This window comes from Petaurus breviceps, unplaced genomic scaffold (genome assembly GCF_028583685.1).
Source record: "Petaurus breviceps papuanus isolate PSGF00001 unplaced genomic scaffold, PetGlider_PUasm1.0 90903, whole genome shotgun sequence".
NCBI classification, from domain to species: Eukaryota; Metazoa; Chordata; class Mammalia; order Diprotodontia; family Petauridae; genus Petaurus; species Petaurus breviceps.
The window spans coordinates 4,724,055-4,747,295 of record NW_027187376.1 but is presented as its reverse complement, the minus strand read 5'-3'; the positions used below and the strand labels follow the sequence as shown (position 1 = coordinate 4,747,295).

Below are 23,241 nucleotides of genomic sequence, written 5' to 3'. Positions count from 1 at the left end.
CTGGGTGGGTGCTAAGTGTCTGAGCCCAGATTCGATCCCCAGGTCATCCCGACACTGGAGCCGGTGCTCTTACTCGTTGTGCTACCTGGCTGCCCCTCAGAATTACTCTTAATGGAGAGCTGAAGCAAACAGGATGTCCAGGTTATGGGAATCAAGGTGTCAGGGAGCTTTGAGAATTCTTGGAACTCAGTAGACTGTCAAACATTACTCGCCCATAAAAAAAAAAACCCTTATGTTTCCCTCTTATGATACCTTCCCTCATTAAGGAAGTTTTGAGTAGTTGGTCCCTTGTAATTTTCCAAAAGATGTAAAAACCAAACGGACAATGGAACTTCAGACTGCCTATTAAATAGGGACACATGGCAAAGAAGACATATGGTAGTGAAATCCAAGCAGCAGCTGTAAGTCTTCTTTGGAGCTATTTCCTGTATTTGAGACTTACCTCAGATTCTGAAAGGTTTATGGGAATATTCGGGATGCCAGAAATCCATTAACAGTATGAAATTATTAGCTTTTTGGATTTTACTGCACATCGTGACCATCTTTCAGAATCAAGTGCTTGAAATAAGCACAATTAAAATTTTAATCAGTCGACTCTACTTGAGGAAAGGGCAAGGGCCATTTTTCACGGCAGCAGTGACGGTAATATTAAGCAATGATGATGATATACACCACCATCAGAACAGAAACAATGAGGAAACCTATGAGGAAGAAGATACCAGCTGCTCTCGGTTGAGCCTGCTTCTCTGTGGACCACCAGGCACTTCATACTTTTCCTCTTGCTCCCACATTCTGCTTTCTAGACAGGCTTTTACCCCTGGAAAGAAAAGAGAAGGGTTGAAAAAAATGACAAGCTCATCAGCTGCGTGGCATGCTTTTACCACAGATGTCTGACACAAATCACATAACTGTCTGGAGGAGTCACTATATTTATTCTCTATAGCAATATTATTAGTTTGTTGCCACATCAGAAATGGAAATCTTACGTATTTAAAAAGCTGACTGGAGAGAGAAGCAATTTTCTTGGCTTGAATTTCTGCATCAGTAAAACAAACACTGAAATTGGGTCTCTTTTCTGAAGTAATTAAACCAAAATATTCCTTTAAGAGGAACACATACATATAAGTACACACACACATATACAAAGAACCGTAAAAGATAACTTTAGAGTAATCAACCAACCCTTCCAGGCTTTTTTTCTTAAGTAACCCCCTTTCACACACTCTCTGGCTTCACTACTACCTTCAAACATGTCAAAGTCTCCGCATCCTTGGAAAACCTTCCCAAGACCCTCCCCTCTCCTCAACATAATGTGTTATATCTCTCATTCCTTTCTCAAACGCCTAGGAAAAAAAAAAAGAAACAAAGAAATTTATGCTTACTCTTTCTACCTCTCCTCTCATTCACATCTTAGCCCTTTGTAATCTGGCTTTCAGCCTCATCACCAAACTCAAACCGCCACCTCCAAAGTTACCACTGATCTCTTAATTGCTAAATTTGATGGTCAAATCAAATCAACAAGTATTTATTATTAGCACAAGGCATTATGCCAAGCCCTTAGGATACAAGGAAAGGCAGTGCCTTCTCCCAAGGAGTTTAAAGTCTAACAAGGGAGACATCATGCAAACAACTTTGCCGGTTTTTTCCTCCGTTTTCATCCTTAACATATCTGCTGCATGAGACACTGCTGACAAGCCCTCTCCTCCTGGATACTCTATCCTTTTCTGATAATTCTCTCTTGGTTCTCTGCCTTCTGTCTGCTCCTTCTCAGTACATACCCCCTAACTATGGGTAATCCCCAAGGCTTTGATATAAACTGGTCTCTTCTCTGTTCCTCACACAATAATCCATTTCCCATCCCTGTGCTTTTCTAATTACCTTTCTCTTATCTTCCCTTACATAAGAAAGTACGTTCCTTGAGAACAGAGATTACTCCATTGATTCTATTTGTGCCCCCAGTTCCTAACACAGGTACTGGCACATAGTAGGTATTTCAAATTTTATATATCTCTCCATATATAATCTTCATACATACATATACATACATGCACACACATACATGTATATGTATATGTGTGTGTGTGTACACACACACTCTTCTTGACTAATTCCAGTCAAATGGTCAGATAACTATTCTCTGCACACATTTCGCCTCCTGACCTTTGAGGCTTCGTAAAAGAAGTTTCCTCTTCTGTAATTCACTCTCACCTCACAGAATCCCTGGCTTCCCTACTGAGTCTTGCCCGTATTTTTCTCTACCCCTAGTGACAGACTTTGTATCTGCAATAGAGCCTAGGCACAGTTTCACATAGAAAAGAATAGGAAACAGACCTGTGATTTTGGCCTATCTACCAACAGAGGTGGGCACCATCCTTCCAACTTACAATCTTAGAGAACCAACTGGACTCAGAGGAATGGGAGGTTAGGTGACTTGTCCAGGGTCACATAGCCAACATATATTAAAGACTGGATTTGAAGCCCAGCTCTGAAACTAACTCTCCATGCACTACACCATACGGTCCTACTAGGGCTTGTACATTTAATGTTTGAGTTGAATAGAACCAACATTTGAGAGAGTAGGAAAAATCCCATATCAATCATGAAATAGTCTCCAAACTACTTTTATTCACCTTCTCTTTCCCTTCCCTGAACACCCCAAACTTAAGAGTCAATGACATTCACCATGGCAGTAAATCATATATTCTCCCAATGTTGCCTACAAGTCTTGTCTCTCTGATGAGAAGTGGGAAGCTATTTGAGGGGCAGAATGGTCTCTTTCATTTTCTTTTGTGGTAAAGTATGGAACAGTTGCTCAACAAATATTTGTTCAAAAGAACTAAGTAGGGCTTGAGATGCCCCTTTGGCCATCTGAGGAGAATGTTTGGTAAACTGTAAAGCTCTCTCTAGATTTGATCTGGTATTAATTCTCAGAGAGAAGAGATACCTGAAGGGAGAGGAGTGGAAGTCTTTGAAAGGATGCCCTTGGAAGAAGGTTGAGGCATTCGCTTGCACCTTCTGTTCCCAAGGGGAGTGGGCACAAAATTAGGAGCAATGAATGGAACTAATGATAGGAACTATTCAAAAGAGGTCTAGAATTGCGCCTTCCCCCCCCCCCCATCCCTTCAAGCTAGATTTGTTGGGTATATAGAAGCTGGTCAATCACTCAACAGTTCTTTATTTATTACTTACTTGTGTGCTCAACACTGCTCTAAGCAATGGGGAAAAAGAAGATCAAAAAACATTTCCTGCCTTCAAGAAGCATATATTCTAATCAAGGTGATTGTTTTTTTATTTACAGGCTGGACTAGAGAGCCACAGAGGCTCAATGATTGGCAAAACAAACAAATTCTCTCTCAAAAGGTTAAAAAAACAAAACAACAACCTACAAGCTAATCTCATTTTCCTGTTGGCTTGGATTTGTTCTCCTACTTGACAGCTAAGAAGCAGATGATGGAGAAAAGCCCGGCCTAGTCATTATTAGCAACACTCCAAGATCTGGCAGTGGGCAGGGGTTTTCCCTGCTTACATGCTATCTGCTGGCAGCTAACACTAACCCAGGTCTGGCAGAGCTCTGTGGCTGAAATGTGGTACTCTAAGGTTTAGACCAAGCAGTGCCAGACTTCAAGTGCAGCCCGGCCTGTCTGCCACCACCTACCAGGAAGAGCTGTATGTATGCACACGGCACCACTCATCTCCAGGGGGTATACTGAGGGGCCAAACTGGACAGCTTGTGGTCAATCACCAGTATTGGAGGGTGAGGGGAAAGAGCTGGGGGAGACTGAATACATCATCTACTATCAATCTTTAACATCAGATCAGACACAAGTTTGGAACATATTTGTTAAAGAATGCAAATTGTTACATCATACATTCTTGGAAATGAAACACACCAAAAGATCAATTATTCCAAAGCTCTCGATTTTAGATATGAAGAAAATGACGCTTCAACAACTTATATGACTTGGTTAAGGTCCCACTGATACTAGCAAAAGGATTAGAACTTCACTCACTGGGCGGCTAGGTGGCGTAGTGAATAGAGCACCGGCCCTGGAGTCAGGAGGACCTGAGTTCAAATCTGACCTCAGACACTTAACACAAAAACTAGCCAGTGACCTTGGGCAAGTCACTTAACCCCAAGTGCCCTCCAAAGAAAAAGAAAAAAAGAGAAAAAAAAACTTTACTGACTCATTCAAAGGAACCAAAACACCAGAACATGACTTGACATTTATTTGTTTTTTAAAACACCAATTTAATTTAAATATTTGTTTAATATTTAGAACAGATTTAAATAATTGCTTTAAATATTTAGATTTACATGCATATACATAACATCTGATCAAATAATTATAAAATGTTTGTGATGGTAAAGTTATAGTATGGATTTTTAAAATTTTTATCTATTTTTAGAAATCAAAACATAAATCATAAATCTAATAACTGTATAAGTCACATCTGATTTACAGTGACATTAAATTTAATCAGAATGAAACTCTCAGTTGCAGATACGAACTTTTTTGGGTAGAGAACTGGAATTATGTACTGGCTATCAACTGATTTACAATATGGAAAGAAATCCTTGGCTGTGCGTTTATTTGACTGAAAACGACCTGTAGTGAAAAATGCCAATGATGAAAAGGTCTATGAAACTGAATCCTAATTTAGTCTAAATCTGGCTACACTCAAACCCTTCAGCAAGACCTAGAGCATGGAGGGCTAATTCAAGGAAAAGACCCCCTACCTCAGAAATACCTCAACAAAGATAAGGCAAGTTCTAAGAAATAATTTAAGTCTTTTTTAATCTATGCTGGCAAGATGAGATGGTCATCTGTGAATCTGGCAAGGCTTTGCATCCTGAACCAGCTGTGGAAAATTATTAGTCCAAGGCACTGCAGCCTGATTCACTAAGCTGTTCACTAGGGAGAAGGGCCCATCCAGATGGTGGTTTACAGGCTGCCTGACCCATCATGAGAAGGAAACCCCACTGGCAAAGAAACAGAACAAAGTTTCCTCCCTCAAAAAGTGCTTTTAGAATCAAATGCCATTTTACAACCAGGATTGAATCTATTGTGGGTTGAGTATAAGCTGTGCATAGATAGTTCATTACAAAGGAAAAAAAAAGGCAGGTTTCAGGATTCCATCTCACTGAGACAGGACAAGAAAAGAAACCTTGGTCGATCTGCATAAAATGCTTCGGAGGAAAAACTAAGCCAGACTCTTTAAAATCCTAAAAGCAGAACTGCTCCAGCTCCCTATTTCACCATGATCGTCAACCACACCCATAAAAGATGGTTCCCAACATCTCTGGCTCCAAAATGCTGAGACTGTGACTAGAGATGGTAAATGACTCAGAGACTAATGTTATCAATGATGATGACAAAGGTAGCATTTATATAGTGCCTAAAGACAGGCAAAAGTACTTTACACATGTCACCTCTCTTGACCCTCCCCACAACCGCAGGAAGTTGGGGCTAGTATCATCCCCAATTTACAGAGGCTGAGAAAGGGTAAGTGATTTGCCCAGGGTCACAAAGCTAGTATCTGCCTAAGGTGGGGTTGGAACCAAGCTATTCCTGACTCCAGCTTAGCTGAGAATAGAAACCAGATCTCTTGGTTCACATGGTCAAAATGCTCTTCAGTACTATTAGGAGTATTTGTCTGAGGGACCAAAGAAAGAGAGGAACTCTTGATGCTACAACTGAACTGCCCAATTATGACAGGATTCCTGGTTCCTCACATCCTCTGCAGCCCCTTATAGCACCACTAGGAAAAAATGGAGAGATTGGCACTAGAGAATTCTGTCTTTATACTTCTAGGGAGTCTCCTGGGGTTTCACATTCTGGCAATCTGGATTCCCTTGAGATGTAACCATTTTCAGGGCTCTAGGAGTTATAGTCAAAAGATATGGAGAACTGGCAGTTCTTCAAAGGGAAGCAAACTATGAACAACTACATGAAAAAAATGCTCCAAATCACTAATAATCACAGAAATGCAAATTAAAACAACTCTAAGGCTCCACTTCATGCCCATTGGACAGGCAAAGATGACCAAAAAATTAAAATGGCCGTTGTTTGAGGGGAAGATGGAGGACAGACACATTAATGCAATTTTGGTGGAGTTATGAGTCATAAATAACCATTCTGCAAAGCATTTTGGAGCTATATTCCAGAAAACTGCGCATATGGAGATCACAGCAAAAAGGAAAATGGAAAAAGGAAATAGCAACATTTTGTTGCTGTGGCTGTATCAAAGAGCTAGAAACTAAATGGATGTCCTTTCATTGTATGGCATGTGAATGTGATGGAAAATTACTGACAAAAAGTCAGAGAAACCTGGGAAGACTTGTATAAAGTAATGCAGGTCAAGGGAGCAGAACCAGGAGAACATGGTGACTTTAAGACTGTAAATAAAAACTCTGAAATACTTAAGAATGTTGATCAATGCAAAGGGTAACCATGATTCTAAGGGACTGATGATGAAGCAAACTTCCCACCACTTGATTAAGAGGCAACTGACTAGCTGAAAGAGATGCTTTTGGAGGTGGATTTGACAGACAAAGAAGACAAGAGTATTTTTTTTAAAAAGCTATTTAGGGGGAGAAAAATGGAGTTAAGTGACAGAGATACTGATAAAAAAGAGAATCAATAATTTTTAAAATTAACAGGAAAGAACAGAAACAGGTTCAAAGGGAAATAGACAAATGGGACAGCTCTGGACTAATGTGCTGAATTTAGCATATACTTAAAAAACCAGCTGTGCATAGTGGAGATTGATAGTTTCATATAAAATCCTCTTTTTTGTTCCTTTCTGTCTATGGAAATGTTCACATTTGCTGGTGTTTGTTGAGTTAGTAATCACAGAAAATTATATGTAGTATATGTGTGTGTATGTATGTGTATATATTCACACACACGTTTATCTCTCTCTATATAAATGTACACACAACCACACAAACCAAAGTCATGTCTTAGTTTCCTTAAGGAGTCCAATAGCCGGGGGCGGCCAGGTTGCACAGTGAGTAAGAGCACCAGCCCCAGAGTCAGGAGGACCTGGGATCGAATCCGGGCTCAGACACTTAGCACCCACCCAGAAACACCTGACCGTGTACCTTGAGCAAGTTACTTAGCCCCAATTGCTTTAAAAAAAAAAAAAAGACTAGGTTTAGGTCTTCTGCCTCAGAAAATGAGTTGGTAGAAATAAAATTTAGGACTGTCCAGAGAGGCACAGAACATTCTATCATAGAAGATTTCCAAGCATGAATCAAAAGATCAATCAACACAAACGTATTAAGTAAGGGACCTATTATGTTCCAGGATCTGGAAAAACACACAAATACAAAACAATCCGGGCCCTCAAAGAACTTACAATCTATCAGGGGAGACAACATGTTCATAAATAAGTATATGCAAAATGAAGATAATTTTATTTGGGGGGTCAGGGAGAAAAACCAGAAAAGGCTTTATTTTTGGCATTAAACATCTCTAATACAGGAAATAGACAAAATATATGACTGAGTCATTTTTCTCATCAGAAAGGGGTTCAAATAATATGTAATTTTCAAGAAACAGAATCTACAACCATACTTAAAGATTATATGCTCCAAATCATTCACTAATAATAAGATAAATACATAAAAACAATGATATGGCATCATCTCACACCAAAGAAGTTGATGGCACTGGAATTATAAGAAAGAAAATACAATAATACTAAGTTGATGGAGCTGTGAAGTGGTCTAACCATTCTAGAAAATAATTTGGAAATTAAGCAAAAAAAAGTTACCATATGGAAGGTCCAAGGAGGTCACTGACAGAAAGGGGTCATACAGACATCAAAATATTGATAGTAGGGGCGGCTGGGTGGCACAGTGAATAGAGCACTGGCCCTGGAGTCAGGAGGACCTGAGTTCAAATCCAGCCTCAGACACTTAACACAAAAACTAGCCGGGTGACCTTGGGCAAGTCACTTAACCCCAACTGTTCTACCTTCTCCTCTCCAAAAAGCAAAAAAACAAAAAAAACTGATAGTAACACTTTTTTATAGAGGTAAAAACTCAAGGAGAATACAGTATACACCTTTCAATGTGGGAGTGGCCATACAAATTGTGTGACATTCTTAATAGATTATCTTGCCATAAAAAGCAACAAATATAATAGAGTCAGGAAAACCTGGGAAGACTGGTATGAATTGATATGAAACAGAAATAGTAGAGCCAGGAAAACAAGATATATAATTTAATTAGAATAATGTAAAAGAAAATATCAGTAAAAGTAATGAAAATTGAGGTTAATACATTGATTAATCTTGCTTCTAGATGGCAGGTAATGTATTTTTCACCTCTTGGTGGTATAAAGTGTTGCTTAACCTGTCAGATGGACAGTCAGTTGGTTTTAACCAACTTTTTCTTTAAAATAAGCTTGTATTGGGGGGGGACAAGGAAGAATTTATGGGGAAATTACTGTGGCATACAAAACAAAAAGCATAAAAAAACTGCACTAAAATTTTTAGAAGTAATTATTTTTTCAGATAAAAATCAGTTTAGGTCAGTACTCTAAGACCAATATAGTTAGAAAAAATTCTAGAGTGAACTACCTTACGTATTCTAAAGATAGTCAGCTAAAGAGACATCCTTTAGTATTAGAAAAAGCACAAGAAAGTGATAATTTGGATTTTGGATGCCAAAGGTGACTTTGTATATATTTATTCACTAATGTGATAAAGCAGCTATTAAAAGGTAATACAAAACATGTCTTTTTTCCATAAGTCATTTTTTCTGGGCACAGATACTTTTAAATCATAAAACTGACTCAACAGGGGGTGTTAACTTAATAAAAAAAAAAAACCCAACCCTGTCAATTAAGGATATTGAAGATTGGTTGGAATATACATCTCTTCTATTTATATTTTTTAAGTCTACCTGGAGCAAATCTTTCCTTCAAGCCAGTTTTCATTAGAGGAAAAGTACCCACATAATGCAAATTTTAAACTGTCCCATTTGGTGTCTCTCTGTGCTGCATCCACAGATAGCAGACATACATAAACATTTAATTATTACGATCTAAGTCAGGAGTTCTTAACCTTATTTTTGTCATGGACTTGCCAGATCTCTAAAGACAAAATTTTCCATAATTTTAAAATAAAATGAGGATAATCACTACAATTCCCAAATGAAGGGAATGGAAGCTGCCAGATAATTTAGGGAGCAGAAACACATAACCACATCATTTATTTATCTGCCTTTTCTGACTAGATGAAGAGAATGGAAAATAAGCAGGAAGGAGTGAACTGATTACAGTCTTGTTCATCTTTAGATATTTCTACCCTGCCCCCAAATGACTGAGAACAGCAGCTCTCCCTTTTGTACCAGAGGATGACCCTCTGGAATACAAGATGGACTGTTTTATCATTCTAGATGCTAAGGAAACTTATGTAAACTTTTCAGAAAGTTTAAAGCTTCCTCAAGTGGGTTTTTACCTGGTTCTGCCAAATGAGGAATCCAACAGAGATATCATAGAAAATTTCAACACCTGCACATAATTTTCCTGCAATAAACAAGTGGTATCTAGAGAATGGATACTCCCTACCTTGGGGAAAGGTGCTAGGTACTCATAGGTTGATCAGGAAGCTAAGGAATATCGATCTCCTCAAAGGGGGGGATAAGCTTAACTCAGAATATTCTTCTTCTTCTTATAACAAGGGATTTCTGGTTTCACAGAATGAAGCAACTCTTTAGTCAAGTTTGGTAAGCTGAATTTCCTTACATCTACTATATTTCAGTACAAAAAGAATTACTAGATTCTGCATTAATAAAATTATATGGAAGAACAGACTCACGATATGAGAAGGGTAACAGCCTGTAGCTGTTATCAAGGCCAAGCCTCCTGTTTTAAAAGGGAAATTCAGGCCTAAAAGTGATCAAGGACACACAGGTAGAAAGTGGCTGGGGTAGGATTTGAACTCAGATTCTCTGGCTCTGTTTTCAGTGCTTTTCCTTCTAGAATACAGGGGCAGAAAAGAACTTTAAAAACAAAACAAAGCAAACACAGACAGACAGATTGACTGGGTAAATAATAATTTTCGGGTTTTTTGCTTTTTTTTTGAGGGCAGTTGAGGTTAAGTGACTTGCCCAAAGTCACACGGCTAGTTTTTGTGTTAGCTGTCTTGAGACCAAATTTGAACTCAGCGAATTTGATTCCAGCGCCAGTGCTCTATTCATTGCACCATCTAGCCACCCCAATAATAATTTTCATATGAAGCAAATAATTCTAAAAAAAATTCCAAATTACTCACAAAATAATAAAACAAAAATTTTGGCTAAAACTCAAAAATACCTGAGTATGGGAAACATATAATTAATGACCTGATACTCCTGAATAAATTTTAGTTCCAACACTTAAAAATACCTACATGTATCAACTTCCTTTGACAAATAACTGTTTTATTTTAAAAGAAAACAGTGTTATAGAACAGACTGACAGAAAAACAAAGGTATGGTACCCTTTGGCATACTGACCACAGTTACAAGCGATATGCTAACACATAGCATCAATAAAAGCTAGGGCCCTCTCAGTAACTGGGTGCATTAATGTTAATCATTTAATGAGCCAGTGATGGTCTAATGCATTGGGTTTTTATTGACTCAACAAGAATGTCTCCTAGCAACACACATATTTTCTATCACTTTTAGGCAGGGACTTTCTCTCTACAAAAAACTTATCTGTCATTACTGAAAAAATATTTTAAAAAAGAAAGCGAAAAAAATTGAAGTTTTTTGAGAACATTTGAAAATAATCTTAGAAAACAAGGTGAGGAGATGGGGAGGATATATTTTTTTTTACCTAAACTGGTTAGTCAATACTCTAAGATGAAAAAGAAACCAATTGAAACTTCAAAAGTACAGCACAAAATATGTCAACATATCATTTAATTCAGACTTGTTAACAACGCCCCCTCAATCATCTAATAAATATTTGTTAAGCATCTATAATGGGCCATGCCCTGCCTGAAATTCTGGGAATACAAAGAGAGAAAAGATAGTCCCTACCCTCAACGAGCTCACAATCTAAACACTACAGAAAGGAACTGATTATTGAAGGAGGATTGGGAGACAGACATCTTAATAAATTCAACGAGAAAACATTCAATGCAGTGACAGATGCAAGACTTTCTGACATGTTCTTTGGGAACATCCTAGCCCTTCTATACTGTCTGGAAAAAGGGTGTTTCTCTCAACTTAGGATAGTGGAATCCTCAGAAAGATGGTGTTATCCCAACTGGAATTAACCTTGTTTAACAGATTCTGAAAATATGAGATAAATAAAAAAAAAATTCAAGCCTAAAGCTTTTTAGATTTTCATTTTCATATCATTACCAAAATGGTTTTATCATTCAAAAGAAAAAATACTGAAATATAAATACGGTACTATGTAACATTTTCTTTTTGAATACAGTCCGTCAGGATTTTCATACACATAAACACAATCACATCATTAAACTTCTCTGTAAGTCTAGTTTTTCTCCTTAATTTTTCTATATTTACCTCAATCATGAAATAAAATGAAAGCTTGTCTGTTTTTTAAAAAACTCCCAGTAGCTAAGATAAATGCTTTTGGTTTATTTATTTTGCTTTAGTATTATTTCCCCACCCAAATATTTATTTCAAAGAAACAAAGCACACCTTCATATCCCACCAAGTTCATTCACTCAGTAGATTGACTTGACCCTTTTCTCCAAAGCAGCACAAAACACAATGGCCTATCTTGTAATTGCCTCTGCAAATTACCTGGCATCATTGGTCAATACTCTCTAACTGAGAGGTTTTACAGGAATGAGCCCCACTGCTCAGAGAGGACAGGCTTTGGAATTTGCCAAGTGTGCATTTTCAAGTGGGTCAGTGTCTCTCTAAAAATGCATTTTTTTATTTTAGTCTATTTACTTCTCAAATTTTCCATTAAAAGTTAAGATGCTGACAGAAGCTGTCATTTTTCAAAAAAACAGAAGATGACCTACCTACCCTATTAAAACTAAGCATGTCTTTTAGCCCAGATGTATTCCTGATCATGTCTACCCTCTTTCATGTTAGGCTTCCCTTTCCCTTGATCATAACACTTTTTAGGTAAGCCACACAATTCCCCAAACACTGCTTAATTCAAAGTCATTAATTCATCCCTACCCACATCAGTGATAGCAGTTGTCTTTGCATACTAATCTAATGCTGCTTGTGGATGGATACAAGGACCACAATAATTAAAAAAAAAGCTTTTACCATTTGGAAAGGTAATAAGGGGTAGAAGGTCCAATGGGGGAAAGATACAGGTTGGGGACTCCTGAGACCCCTTCGTTGCCACTTATTAACTGTATAATTTGGTTGCTGTTGCTGCTGTTTGTCCTTTGTTCTTGAAAAGGACCATGACATCAGGAAGGCCATGCTATGACTTACAAGCGAATTGGATTTAAGTGAGGCAGGGACTCACTTTCTCCTCTGGAGCCATCTAGGGCCAGTGGACAGCTATAGATCAGGACAACTGTAGATGGCCACCTTGAGGCAAGTAATTTCTCTTTGGATCTCAATTTTCTGGTCTATGAAATGGAAATAACACAATATTCTACATCCACAGACTCCCACATGTCCAATGGAGGAGAGATGGAGGTACATTTTTTCATCTCTCTCTTTTTTTGGGGGAGGGGAGTAGGGTGCAGTGGGAAAGTTAAGTTTGGTCATTCTAATGACCAATGTTCAGCTCTGAGAATTTTTGCTCTTTTCATTTACACTGTACATACTACTATTTTCCTGTTCTGCTTACCTCATTTTAAGTCTTCCCATGCCCCTTTAAATTCTTCATATTCATCATTTCTTACAGCACAGTAATATTCCATTATATTCATGTACCACCATTTGTTTCATCCTTTGTCAACTGATGAGTATTGTACTTTCCCGGTTTTCAGTTTCTGCTATGATGTTGCTAGGAACGTTTTGGCGAATATGAAAATAAACCTTCTATCTTTGATCTCCTTAGAACACTTGCTAAGGGCGGCCAGGTAGCACAGTGAGTAAGAGCACCGGCTCCAGTGTTGAGAAGACCTGGAGATCGAATCCTGGGCTCAGACACTTAGCACCCACCCAGAAACACCTGGCCATGTAACCTTGAGCAAGTTACTTAACCCCAATTGCTTAGGGGCAGCCAGGTGGCTCAGCTATTAAGAGCACCGGCTCCAGTGTTGGGATGACCTGGATCAAATCCAGGCTCAGATACTCAGCACCAAACCCAGAAATAATAACTGGCCGTGTAACCTTGAGCAAGTTACTTAACCCTGATTGCTTTAAAAAAAAAAAAAAAAGAACACTTGCTAAGAAGTGGAATTTCTGTGTCAAAATATATGAGTATTCTAGTCATTTTCTTAACATAATTCCAAATAGCTTTGGATAATGGTTTAACCAGTTTTCTCCTCCAACATTGACTAATCCTACCTTCTGTCATCTTTGCCAATATGCTGGGTGAAAGGTTTTGTAAACTTAGGGTTGTTTAGAATTAAACGTCTCTCTTACAATAACGTGGGGAAATTTTTATACTTATAGATTGTAAGTCTTTTTTGAGAACTGTTGGTAGAAATCTTTAAGCCAATTATCCGGTGGGGAATGTTTCTTGGTCTCATATATTTGTGTTAGTTCCTTATATAATTTTGGACATCACACCCTTATCATACATTTGATAAAAAAGATTTTCCCTTGATCAACTGCTTCCCCTCTTGCACAGATAATTAGTGTAAAAGTTTCCTATTTTGTACATCAAAAAAACCTTATAATATCTCAAAATATATTTTATACGATAAAAAACATATCTATTTTTCCCTTTATGTCTGCTTCTACTCCTTGTATGGTTAAGAGCTCTCCAAGTAAAAAGAGCTTAAGATAGGAAGAGAAAGACAGAAATAATGGAATTCTACAGTACGTAGAGATGTACAATATACTACATGAAGAAGAGAGGGGGGGCAGGTAGGTGGTGTAGTGAATGCAGCACCAGCCCTGGAATCAGGAGGACCTCAGTTCAAATCTGGCCTCCATACTTAATGCAAAAACTAGCCATGTGACCTTGGGCAAGTCACTTAACCCCAATTGCCCTACCTTCCCCCCTACTAAAAGAAAAAAAAAAGCTAGGGCAAAATCTCTGCTCTGGGTCTCCAAATAAAAATTTTATAGTTAAACTCTAAACTGAAAAATTGGAAGAAAAACAAAAAACATCTATTTTGCCAAATGTAAGAGTATCAGATCAGAATTATTTATAAATTCCCCAAAATTATCTATCACAAGGCTGTGCTGGTTATCTGAAAAGTGGCAGTAATGAAATCATAGCACCTTCAAATCATAAATACTGGGGGCAGAACTGGGAGAAAAGAACATCTGAAATACATATCATTCCCCTCCAAAATTCAATTTCCTAATCAAACTATGTTAGGAATGCTTGGAGGCATTTCTATCGTGGAAGCCAAAAGGATTTAAGTATATAATATAGTATTATGTATTTTTCAATACTGGTACAACCTCCTCCAAAAATGAACAATGGTCCCTGGCACATGGAAACACCAGATTTAGCCATAATCAAATTACATTCATTTTGTAGACAGGAGCTTTGTAATGACATCACTGTTAAAAAAAAAAGTGCAAAGAAATGCAGGGATGATGGAAAATTTAGCTATTCACATAAATGTGACAGTTTTACAATTTTACACAACTATGTGTAGATGGAGAGAGGGGGCAAAAGGGTAAAGAAATCAGATAAATGCCACAAAATTCCATAGTTGAAAGTAAAAAAAAATTTTTTTTAAATGACTGAAAATATAAAATCAAAGCTAATGATCCATCTATGATATCTTTACTTGTATCTAGGCTTTATAGACCACAGAAAATGATTAAAATAATATTGTCATAGGCCATTAGGTTTTATGATTGCATGTAAACCCCATTTAATGTTCATGTACTCTTCCTTCACTTTTTAAGCCAAAATTCTAATTACTAATCTATGTGTATTGAAAACCTCTTTCCTTACACAACAGAATACATTTAATATATTCAGCTGAATGCATATTGATAAGCAAACCAAAGAGTACCACGAAGCAAGGTGCAAAATTTTATCATAAACATTATTAATGATAAAGTCCAGCTAAACACAACTTGCTAATATTAAGAAGTGATTCAAAAGCTCATTCAGTTTACCCCTTCTTAATGAATAGAAGGGACTATCTTTGAAGGAATACCTTTAAGAAATAAGATGCATACATTCATTTAAGATTAAACTCAGATTCATGTCTGAAATCAAGGAAAAATAAGAGGAAATTTACAAACTCCATTTCTACTTAGCCTTCTATTTTAAGAGCCAATAGCCACTGTCTTAATTAGGGTCATTACTGTATGAAAATGTGTTTGGCCATTGTGTTTGGTATGGAAGATCAGGTGCACAAAACTGATGAAATGCAAACGAATGGCCCTCATTTAGGCAGAAAAGTCTTATACAATTAACCTTTTGAATAACAAGATGATGCACGAATTTACTAACTGTTCTTTCCACTGAAACCAACAATCCAAGTTTAGGCCTTTCTTCGTCTTTCTCACATAGGCACACCAGTCACCTATTAAAGTTGTGTTCAGCAGAATGTCACAAATATTTGCTGTAAAAATTTAAGTTATTTTTTTCACATTAAGATTTGGTTTATTTATTAATATGCATTAAAGAAGCTTGGCAAAATGGATGCCATTAGGGAGCTCTGGGTTCAAGTCCCACCTCTGGTACCTACTGTGTGACCCTGACCAAGTAACCTAATTACCCTATAAAGTACAGACAGGTAACAGAGGGAGTACCCTGTCTTCTCACTCTATGATTGGTTCATCATATGTCCTCTGGGGTCAGGTCCCTGTCCCCAATTTTGGAGACTAGAGCTCTAGAATGAATGAACTGCCAGTACAGGTGACTTCTAAACAAGAAGTTTGCTATATCAATGAAATCTCAGGTCCAGACTAATTTGTCTATTATTTGTATATTATAATATTATAATATTGTTATTACATTATTGTATCTTATAATATTTATAAAATATTTGTATATTTTATCTAGACTACTTCCCTAACTGTTCTGCAACTTAAAATCTCTGAGTGTTGCTTAAATGTACTGAAAGGTATTGATTAGCCAAGAAGCACAAGGATCACGGCCAGGATCTTTCGGACTTAGTTAAAGCCAACCCTTTATCTACTATACCATACAACTTCTAGAGTGTGTGTATTTCCTTTAGAGACAGGGTGTGTATGTGTGTGTGTGTGTTTTTTGCATTTCCTTTAGGGTCCTATGGGTACATATGTGTCTTGGGGGTTTGAGGAGTATAGCAGATGCATATAAGGAAAGCTTATTCTTACTTATCTCGTCTATAAAATGAGGGGATTGGACCAGATGAGCTCTCAGTCTTCCAGTATGATCTTAGGGTCCAATAGCCAGATATACTTATTTGCAGAGTGGGTTTTGAAAACCTAAAGTCGCTTAGTCACACCGTGGTTTAGGGAACAACTTTTGTTTTTGTCTCTTCAGACAGCCTAGCAAAATTTGGTTAAAATTAGAATTGTGCTCTTTTTAAAATGTCACAGCATTCTCTGATTCCAATTTAAGAATAAAACATTGGAGGAAAGGTATAAACTTATTAACTTGGATTTGAGGTGGTTTGTAAAGTATGTAATATGTTTCTTCCTCACCCATTCTTAACAGTTTAAATACACCCATTCTTGCTCTATTCCACATAAATTCACATTTCCTACAAAAAGAAAAGAAAGGATTTGTTATATCTGACTCTGATGTGAAAATGCTAAACGCTACTTTTATCTCAACTTCTTATTAAATTATCTTAACCTCGAGCTTCAGAAAATGATTGTTGGATTAGATGGCCTCTGATATCCCTTCCAGCTCTAAACCCAAGACACAACAATCTAATAAAAAAAATGATGTGCATGAATTCTCTAGCTCCAATGAGGAAAAGAACTGGATTAGGTATATAAAGAGAAGGATAAAAAGAGATTAGATAATAATAAACACCCTGAAATTTGCAGAGTGCTTCACATCCTTCAAAATCTCAGCCTCTCAACAGCACTATAAAGTCTTATCATACCTATTTTACAGGTAAAGAAACTGAGGCTCAGGATGGTTAAGCCCATGACCACAAGAGCAGGTAAGTGTCAGAGCTGGTTTTTTACCTTGGGTTCTTCCAACTCCAATAACTCTCTCCTCATCATGCTATGCTTCCTCTAGCTATTGGAATGCACAAGAGTTTCATAATAGAGAAAAGTAACGGTTAATAATACTAGAGTCATTTTGTCCACGACAGATTTGCATCTATATGGAATGCTATAAATCTAGTTCTGTCATAATCCAGGAGAATAAGATGATCTTTCTGAGGTTAATTCTAGCTTGTGAGTCCACAGGCTCCCATTTTTGTGGGAGCTATAGACTAGAAGGAATCCAATTAATTCCCTCAAAGTCAATCCTATAGATAGACCATTAGTTGCTCCAAATTGATGACTTCCAGTACTGATTCAAGGCTGGAATCTCTAGAGTGCTCCATCATTAATGTGAGCTCTGGCACACTGATGTTTGGAGGTTACTGCCAGGAGCGGACTTTTCCCAACTCATTTCTCTTCTGCTGTAGACTAATGATGGAAAAATGGGATAGCTGCCACTACAGTGGTGTGTTTGAAAATAATAATACTTACACAGCACAGCACTTCAAGGTATGTAAAGCACTTTATTTTACCTCACTGGATACTTATATTATCTCTTTTAATCCTTACAACAAGGTATATTATTATGCCCATTTTATATATAAACAAGTAAGCAGAACTTGACAGGTTAAGTTACCTGTCCAGGGTAACACAACTGCTGAGTGTCTAAGGAGGGATTTGAACTCGGGTCTTCCTTACTCCCAGGTTCAGTACTCTATTCACACTGAACCAACTAGTAAATTTTATAAAAAGAAATAACTGGTCTTGATATGGGAAAAAAAATCATGACTACTGAACAGATGAAAAGACAAGTCACAAATCATCAATAACTGACTATTGGCTTATTTAGGTACGTGGGTATATGTGAAAGTTGGGGTTCTTTTTGGTCCTGACTTTTGATTTCATCCATGAAAGGAATTTTTACATGTGGAAATTCCCTCCCAACTCTAATACAGAAAAACACCTTGGTCTACAACTTATAGACTTTAGAGAGTTTCATCGGGCACTAAGACTCTGGGTGACTCTCCCATGGTCACAGAGCTAATGTTTCAGAGGCATCACTTGATATAAAAAGCAAACAAAAATAATATCTATGTCAACTCCAGTGAATTTTCTACCAAATATGAGTTGCATCAATTTCCAAGTCAATAACCTTAGACCAAATATTTTAAAATAATACAGGAAGTTTTATTTGGGTCTAAAGGAAATCTTTGATTTAAAAAGTAAACAAAAATAATGTAAACTCCTGGGAATTTTCAACATAAGAACTTTCTCTTAGAATCTATTTAGTTCCACTGAAGGGTCCTATTCAAGAAAAATGAGTGCTAGAATCCCTCTGTATGTCTAAGCCAATTTAGGGGCTCCCTAACAGCCATGTATTATATTAGGTTTTCCCAGACAAAAGACCTATTTTTAATAAGTCATAAGTCTTTGCAATTAATTTTGAAGGCCTCCTTATCTACTGGCTCATAGCAACCAGATGTCTCCATCCTTAAAAAAAAATTTCATTTGACCTTATCCCTTCAAACTCTCTCTCTCCCCCTTTCAAAATCAAACTCTTAGATCCATCTAGAAGGAAGTTCAGAAAGAAACACGAAGAGGATAATTTTACAAGTAGCATGTCTAATTCATCAAATATATACATATACAAACACAAGTATACACATATAATTTTCTTTTAAAGCTAGCTATATGTAATAGGTCATGATTTCACATGTAATTTCCTTTTTCTGTTCCACTTCAAATATGTTATATTAGTGTTGGTTGAATTCAGAACAAAAAAAATTTTTTTTAACTTTTTTTTTTTTAAGGAGGACCTATCTAAACTGGTTGATTTCATTTTCTCAACTTTTCACTTGTAATTTGGCTTCTTTCTTATTCTGGAACAAGTCTGCCTCATACTAGTACAGTGGTTCAGGTTCAACACAAAATGACCCACGGAGAGATCATCTAATAGCTAAGAAAAAGATGTTTAATAGTAGTATGGAAAGAATATTCAGCAAGGTTACACCAGTACACTTAGGAACAGCACTGTTGCTTTCATATTTTCCATGGTGGCACGCAGATCAAAAAGTATGTGCTAACATATATAACCTATATCAGACTGTTTACCATCTTAGGGAAGGGGGAGGGGAGAAGAGGAGGGTGAGAGAAAATTTGGAACTCAAATTTTTTTAAAAAATGAACTTTAAAATTGTCTTTGAATGTAAGTGGGAAAAATTAAATACTATATATGTTCATATGCATATGTGTATGTTATATATATGTGTGTGCATATGCATGTATGTATATATAAAAATATAAAGTGTGTGCTAAGCCAGAGAAGCATTCTTTTGTGTGTTGGGTTTTTGTCCTGAGGCATCCAGGAAGCCACTGACAGGATGAGCCTTCATTCCCCTGCCCAATTAAGTCTCCAAGATGGTTTCATTACCTTTTAAGTAAAAACTAGCCTATTATGCATGAGTGGACCTCTTATCTCTCTCCATTCTAACAAAACCCTAGCCTCTGAAGTCACCAATGATAGGTTAAATCCAGTGGGTTTTTTTTTTCTCAGTTCTCATCCTTCCTGACTTCTCTGTAGCTTTTGGGACTGTTGACCAACTTCCTCCTTCTAGACCAATAAGGTCAAATTCAAATAAACACTGGGGTCACTAAACTGAATATAAGGATCCTTGTGGGTCGTATAATTTAGAAATTTAAAATTACCATTCTCTCTATTTTACGGCATTTTTATTTATTTTGATAAATATTTTAATATGGCTCTAGAACTTGGTTGGGGTTCATGTGTATGGCACTCCTCCCATGATTCTCTTTCTACCTGTTTATTCTCAATCTCCTCTGAGGGAACGTCATTCCTGTATCACCCAGTAAGTGGCAGTCTAACCCAGAGAGCTGCCTGGTCTCTTTTTCCTTCCTAATCTGTTTGGTCTCTTCAGGTACCATGCATTCAGCTATCATGTCCAAGCAGCCAACTCCAAAATCTGTAAATCCAGCCCATATCTCTCTTCAGAACTCTATTGGCCTAGGCATCTCCCTGTGATGTTCCAGAGGCATTAAATTCAACATGGATCAAGCTGAACTCATCATTGTTACTTATAACCCTATCCCTCTAACTTTCTTATTTCCATTGGGATTGTCATCACCTTTCTGAATCACCCAGGTTCACAACCTACAAGTCAACCTTGCATCTTCACTCATATTCACTCCCCCACCTAGTCAGCTGCCAAGTCCCAGCAATCCCAGCTGTACTGATGGCCTCCACTCACATTACAATCATTGTAAAGTTAGATTCTCATTGAGTTTTACCTGGCTTCCTAATTAGAGACGCAATTCCTTATCTTTTCTCCAGGACTGAGAATTATAATTATACAATGTTCAAGTTCATTTTATTGTTCTTTAGTTGACATGTTGTACTGATTCAGTGTAATGTTTTCCTGGTTCTATTTATTTTATTCTGTATCAGTTAACTGTACATCATACAATCCAACATTTGTCTGAATTCCAGGTATGAGCCCTTTTCAAGAGTAATAATATCATTACATTCATATACCAGAACTCATTTAACCATTTTCCAATCAATGGGCATTTCTTTGTTTTCCTTTGCCACTACAAAAAGTAATCCTAGGAAGATTATGGCACACATGAGGCCTTTGACTTCCTTGAGATATAAGAAGGAGAGTGGGGTCGAAGAGATGTCACTTTTTTTTAGTAATTCCAAATGTTTACTGGGACAGTTGAGCCAAGTCATGACTCTACCCACCGTCTGTTCTTTTCTAATACTGACTTATTTCCATCTTTGATTATATTTATTTTGGGCATAAATATATATTATAGAGTTGCTTAAATTTGCATTTCTCTTATCTAATAACCAAATCTGGGTTAAAAAAACAAACCATACAAATAAAGAACCACTGAGCCAAAGCTAGGTGAACGGTCATAAGAACAGGACATTAACATTCTAAAGATTCCATGCTTAGTATATGTGTCACAAAGCAGTTAATGCCAAATTAAGTTGCAATAACATAAGGGTAGTGGCCAAAACAAGGAAGGATATATAATCCCACCATTCTCTGCTGTGGTGAAGCCTTATCTGGAATCCCGGGTTTCATTTTTGGCTGCATCTTTTACAAAGAGGAATATGTCTAAGACTATTTAGAATGAAGCCAAGGACTAAGATGTGTCAATCTGAAATATAGACTACCAAAATAACAAAAAGGAGAATCTTTAATCCAGGCAAGGGAATTACAATTTGGAGCTGTAGTGCCCAAGAAGGGCAGAGGGGGGCAGGGTTAAATACATTTCAACAGGGAGGGAGTCTTCTGGGAAGTCTCACAAAAGTTATTTTGCATAACAATTGAAAGTTGAGCTAGGAAGGTGGCAATATCAGGTCTTCTTTTTATCCCAATAGCCCTCAGGCATTTCATAGCTCTGAGATCTGGCAAGGTCGGCTAAAGTCAGCTGCATTCAACAGATTTCTAACTTAAAGAAAAGGAGATCAGGGGTATAAGGAGACAGAGATATCACAGCTCTCTTTAAATATTTTAAAGACTGTCATGAAGAAGAGAAAAATGCTTTGTTCAGCTTTGACTCAGTTGGGAACAGATTCAGGGCAACAGAAGGAAAATCTTTGCAATAATCATTGCTATTTAAAAACATAATAAGGTGCCTCAGGAGGTAGTAATTCCCTGTATCTGTAGGGCCTCAGTCAAGGTGAGCAGAGATGCTATTGATCAGAAAAATTATAGAAGGGATTCATGAATGAGGAATGGGCTAGAACAGAGAACTTTTGAGCTCGGAAAGTTTCTGGTATAGTTATAGAGAGAGTCATTTTCTAGTGATAACTTTTTTCCATCAAGGCCAAACGGACTTCAACCTGGAAATACATGAAGGCATGCAAATAAGAGAGGGAAGTGAAAAGACAGAGTCATGGTGAAACTCTTTTCTGAGACAAATGTTCCACCAGCATGACTCCAATTATTTGTTATAACAATCCTTAACTTGTAATGACTCTGAAGAAGACTAATAACAGGGACTGGTGGGAACAGATGGAGCGGTGTTGTTAATTATAGCCACTTAGATGCATCAGGCCCCATGAGTTATTACCAAAGTCTCCCAAGGGGGAAGACAAGTAGTTGCATTTAAAAAGTATATGCCCATCAATAGTTGAGCGTGTATACAAATAAGTGTTTCACAAACAAATCAAATAAAACAAAGGTCTCTACTCAGCTGAGAGCTTGGGGAAAAAAATAGTCATTTTACTATGAAACTTAAAAAATAAGACAGAATAAATAATCCATTTCGGGTGATCCTAACCCACGGACAAGGTGTCCCTGGAAATGACGTGAGTTTTGGTTTTGTTTGTGTTTTACCAATAAAACCTGAGTCTCTTTAAATAAATGGTTGGAATAAAAGACACACCAGCCCCCTTTCATTGCCTATTTCACCAACTTAGCTTCCCCAATAGTTTGGGTTAGAAGGACTTCCGTGTGGTTGAGAACAGAACTGTATATGCATGAAAATGACAGGCTGAATGCTTCATAGGCCCGTGACTCTCATAAACTTCCTGACCACCTTGCCATTGTGAATGTAGTCTATGATTCCTTTACCCCAATCCCACCCTAATTTTCCAGTGCTGAAAGCATAATCAAATCACTACTGCCATTGTTACTAGGTTGATGGTTCTAGAGTGAAAATGAGTGTAAGGTTTGGTCACTGAGAAAAGAGAAAAAAAGGAAGGAGGGAGGGAGGGAAGGAGAGAAGGAGGAAGGGAGGGAAGGAAGGAAAGAAAGGAGGGAAGGAGGAAGGAAAGAAGGAAGGGAGGAAGGAAGGAGGGAGGGAAGGAATGAAGGAAAAGAAGGAAGGAAAAAAGGAAGGAAGGAAAGAAGGGAGGGAGGAAGGAAGGAAAGAAGGAAGGAAGGAAGGAAGGAAGGAAGGAAGGAAGGAAGAAAGGAAGGAAGGAAGGAAGGAAGGAAGGAAGGAAGGAAGGAAGGAAG

General features: G+C 37.4%; 1 protein-coding gene across 3 annotated transcripts in view; it reads right to left on the bottom strand.

Annotated features, from left to right (window-relative positions):
- Positions 1-23,241, bottom strand: part of BARD1 (BRCA1 associated RING domain 1) — a 142,815-nt gene that overhangs the window by 1,691 nt on the left and 117,883 nt on the right. For 2 of the 3 annotated variants that reach the window (XM_069075205.1, XM_069075207.1), the window contains one exon: positions 720-817. In XM_069075205.1, coding sequence (XP_068931306.1) covers positions 720-817 — 98 coding nt within the window. Of the gene's footprint in view, positions 1-701; positions 818-23,241 lie in introns of all 3 variants that reach the window. The other variant, XM_069075206.1, reaches the window with a different exon arrangement.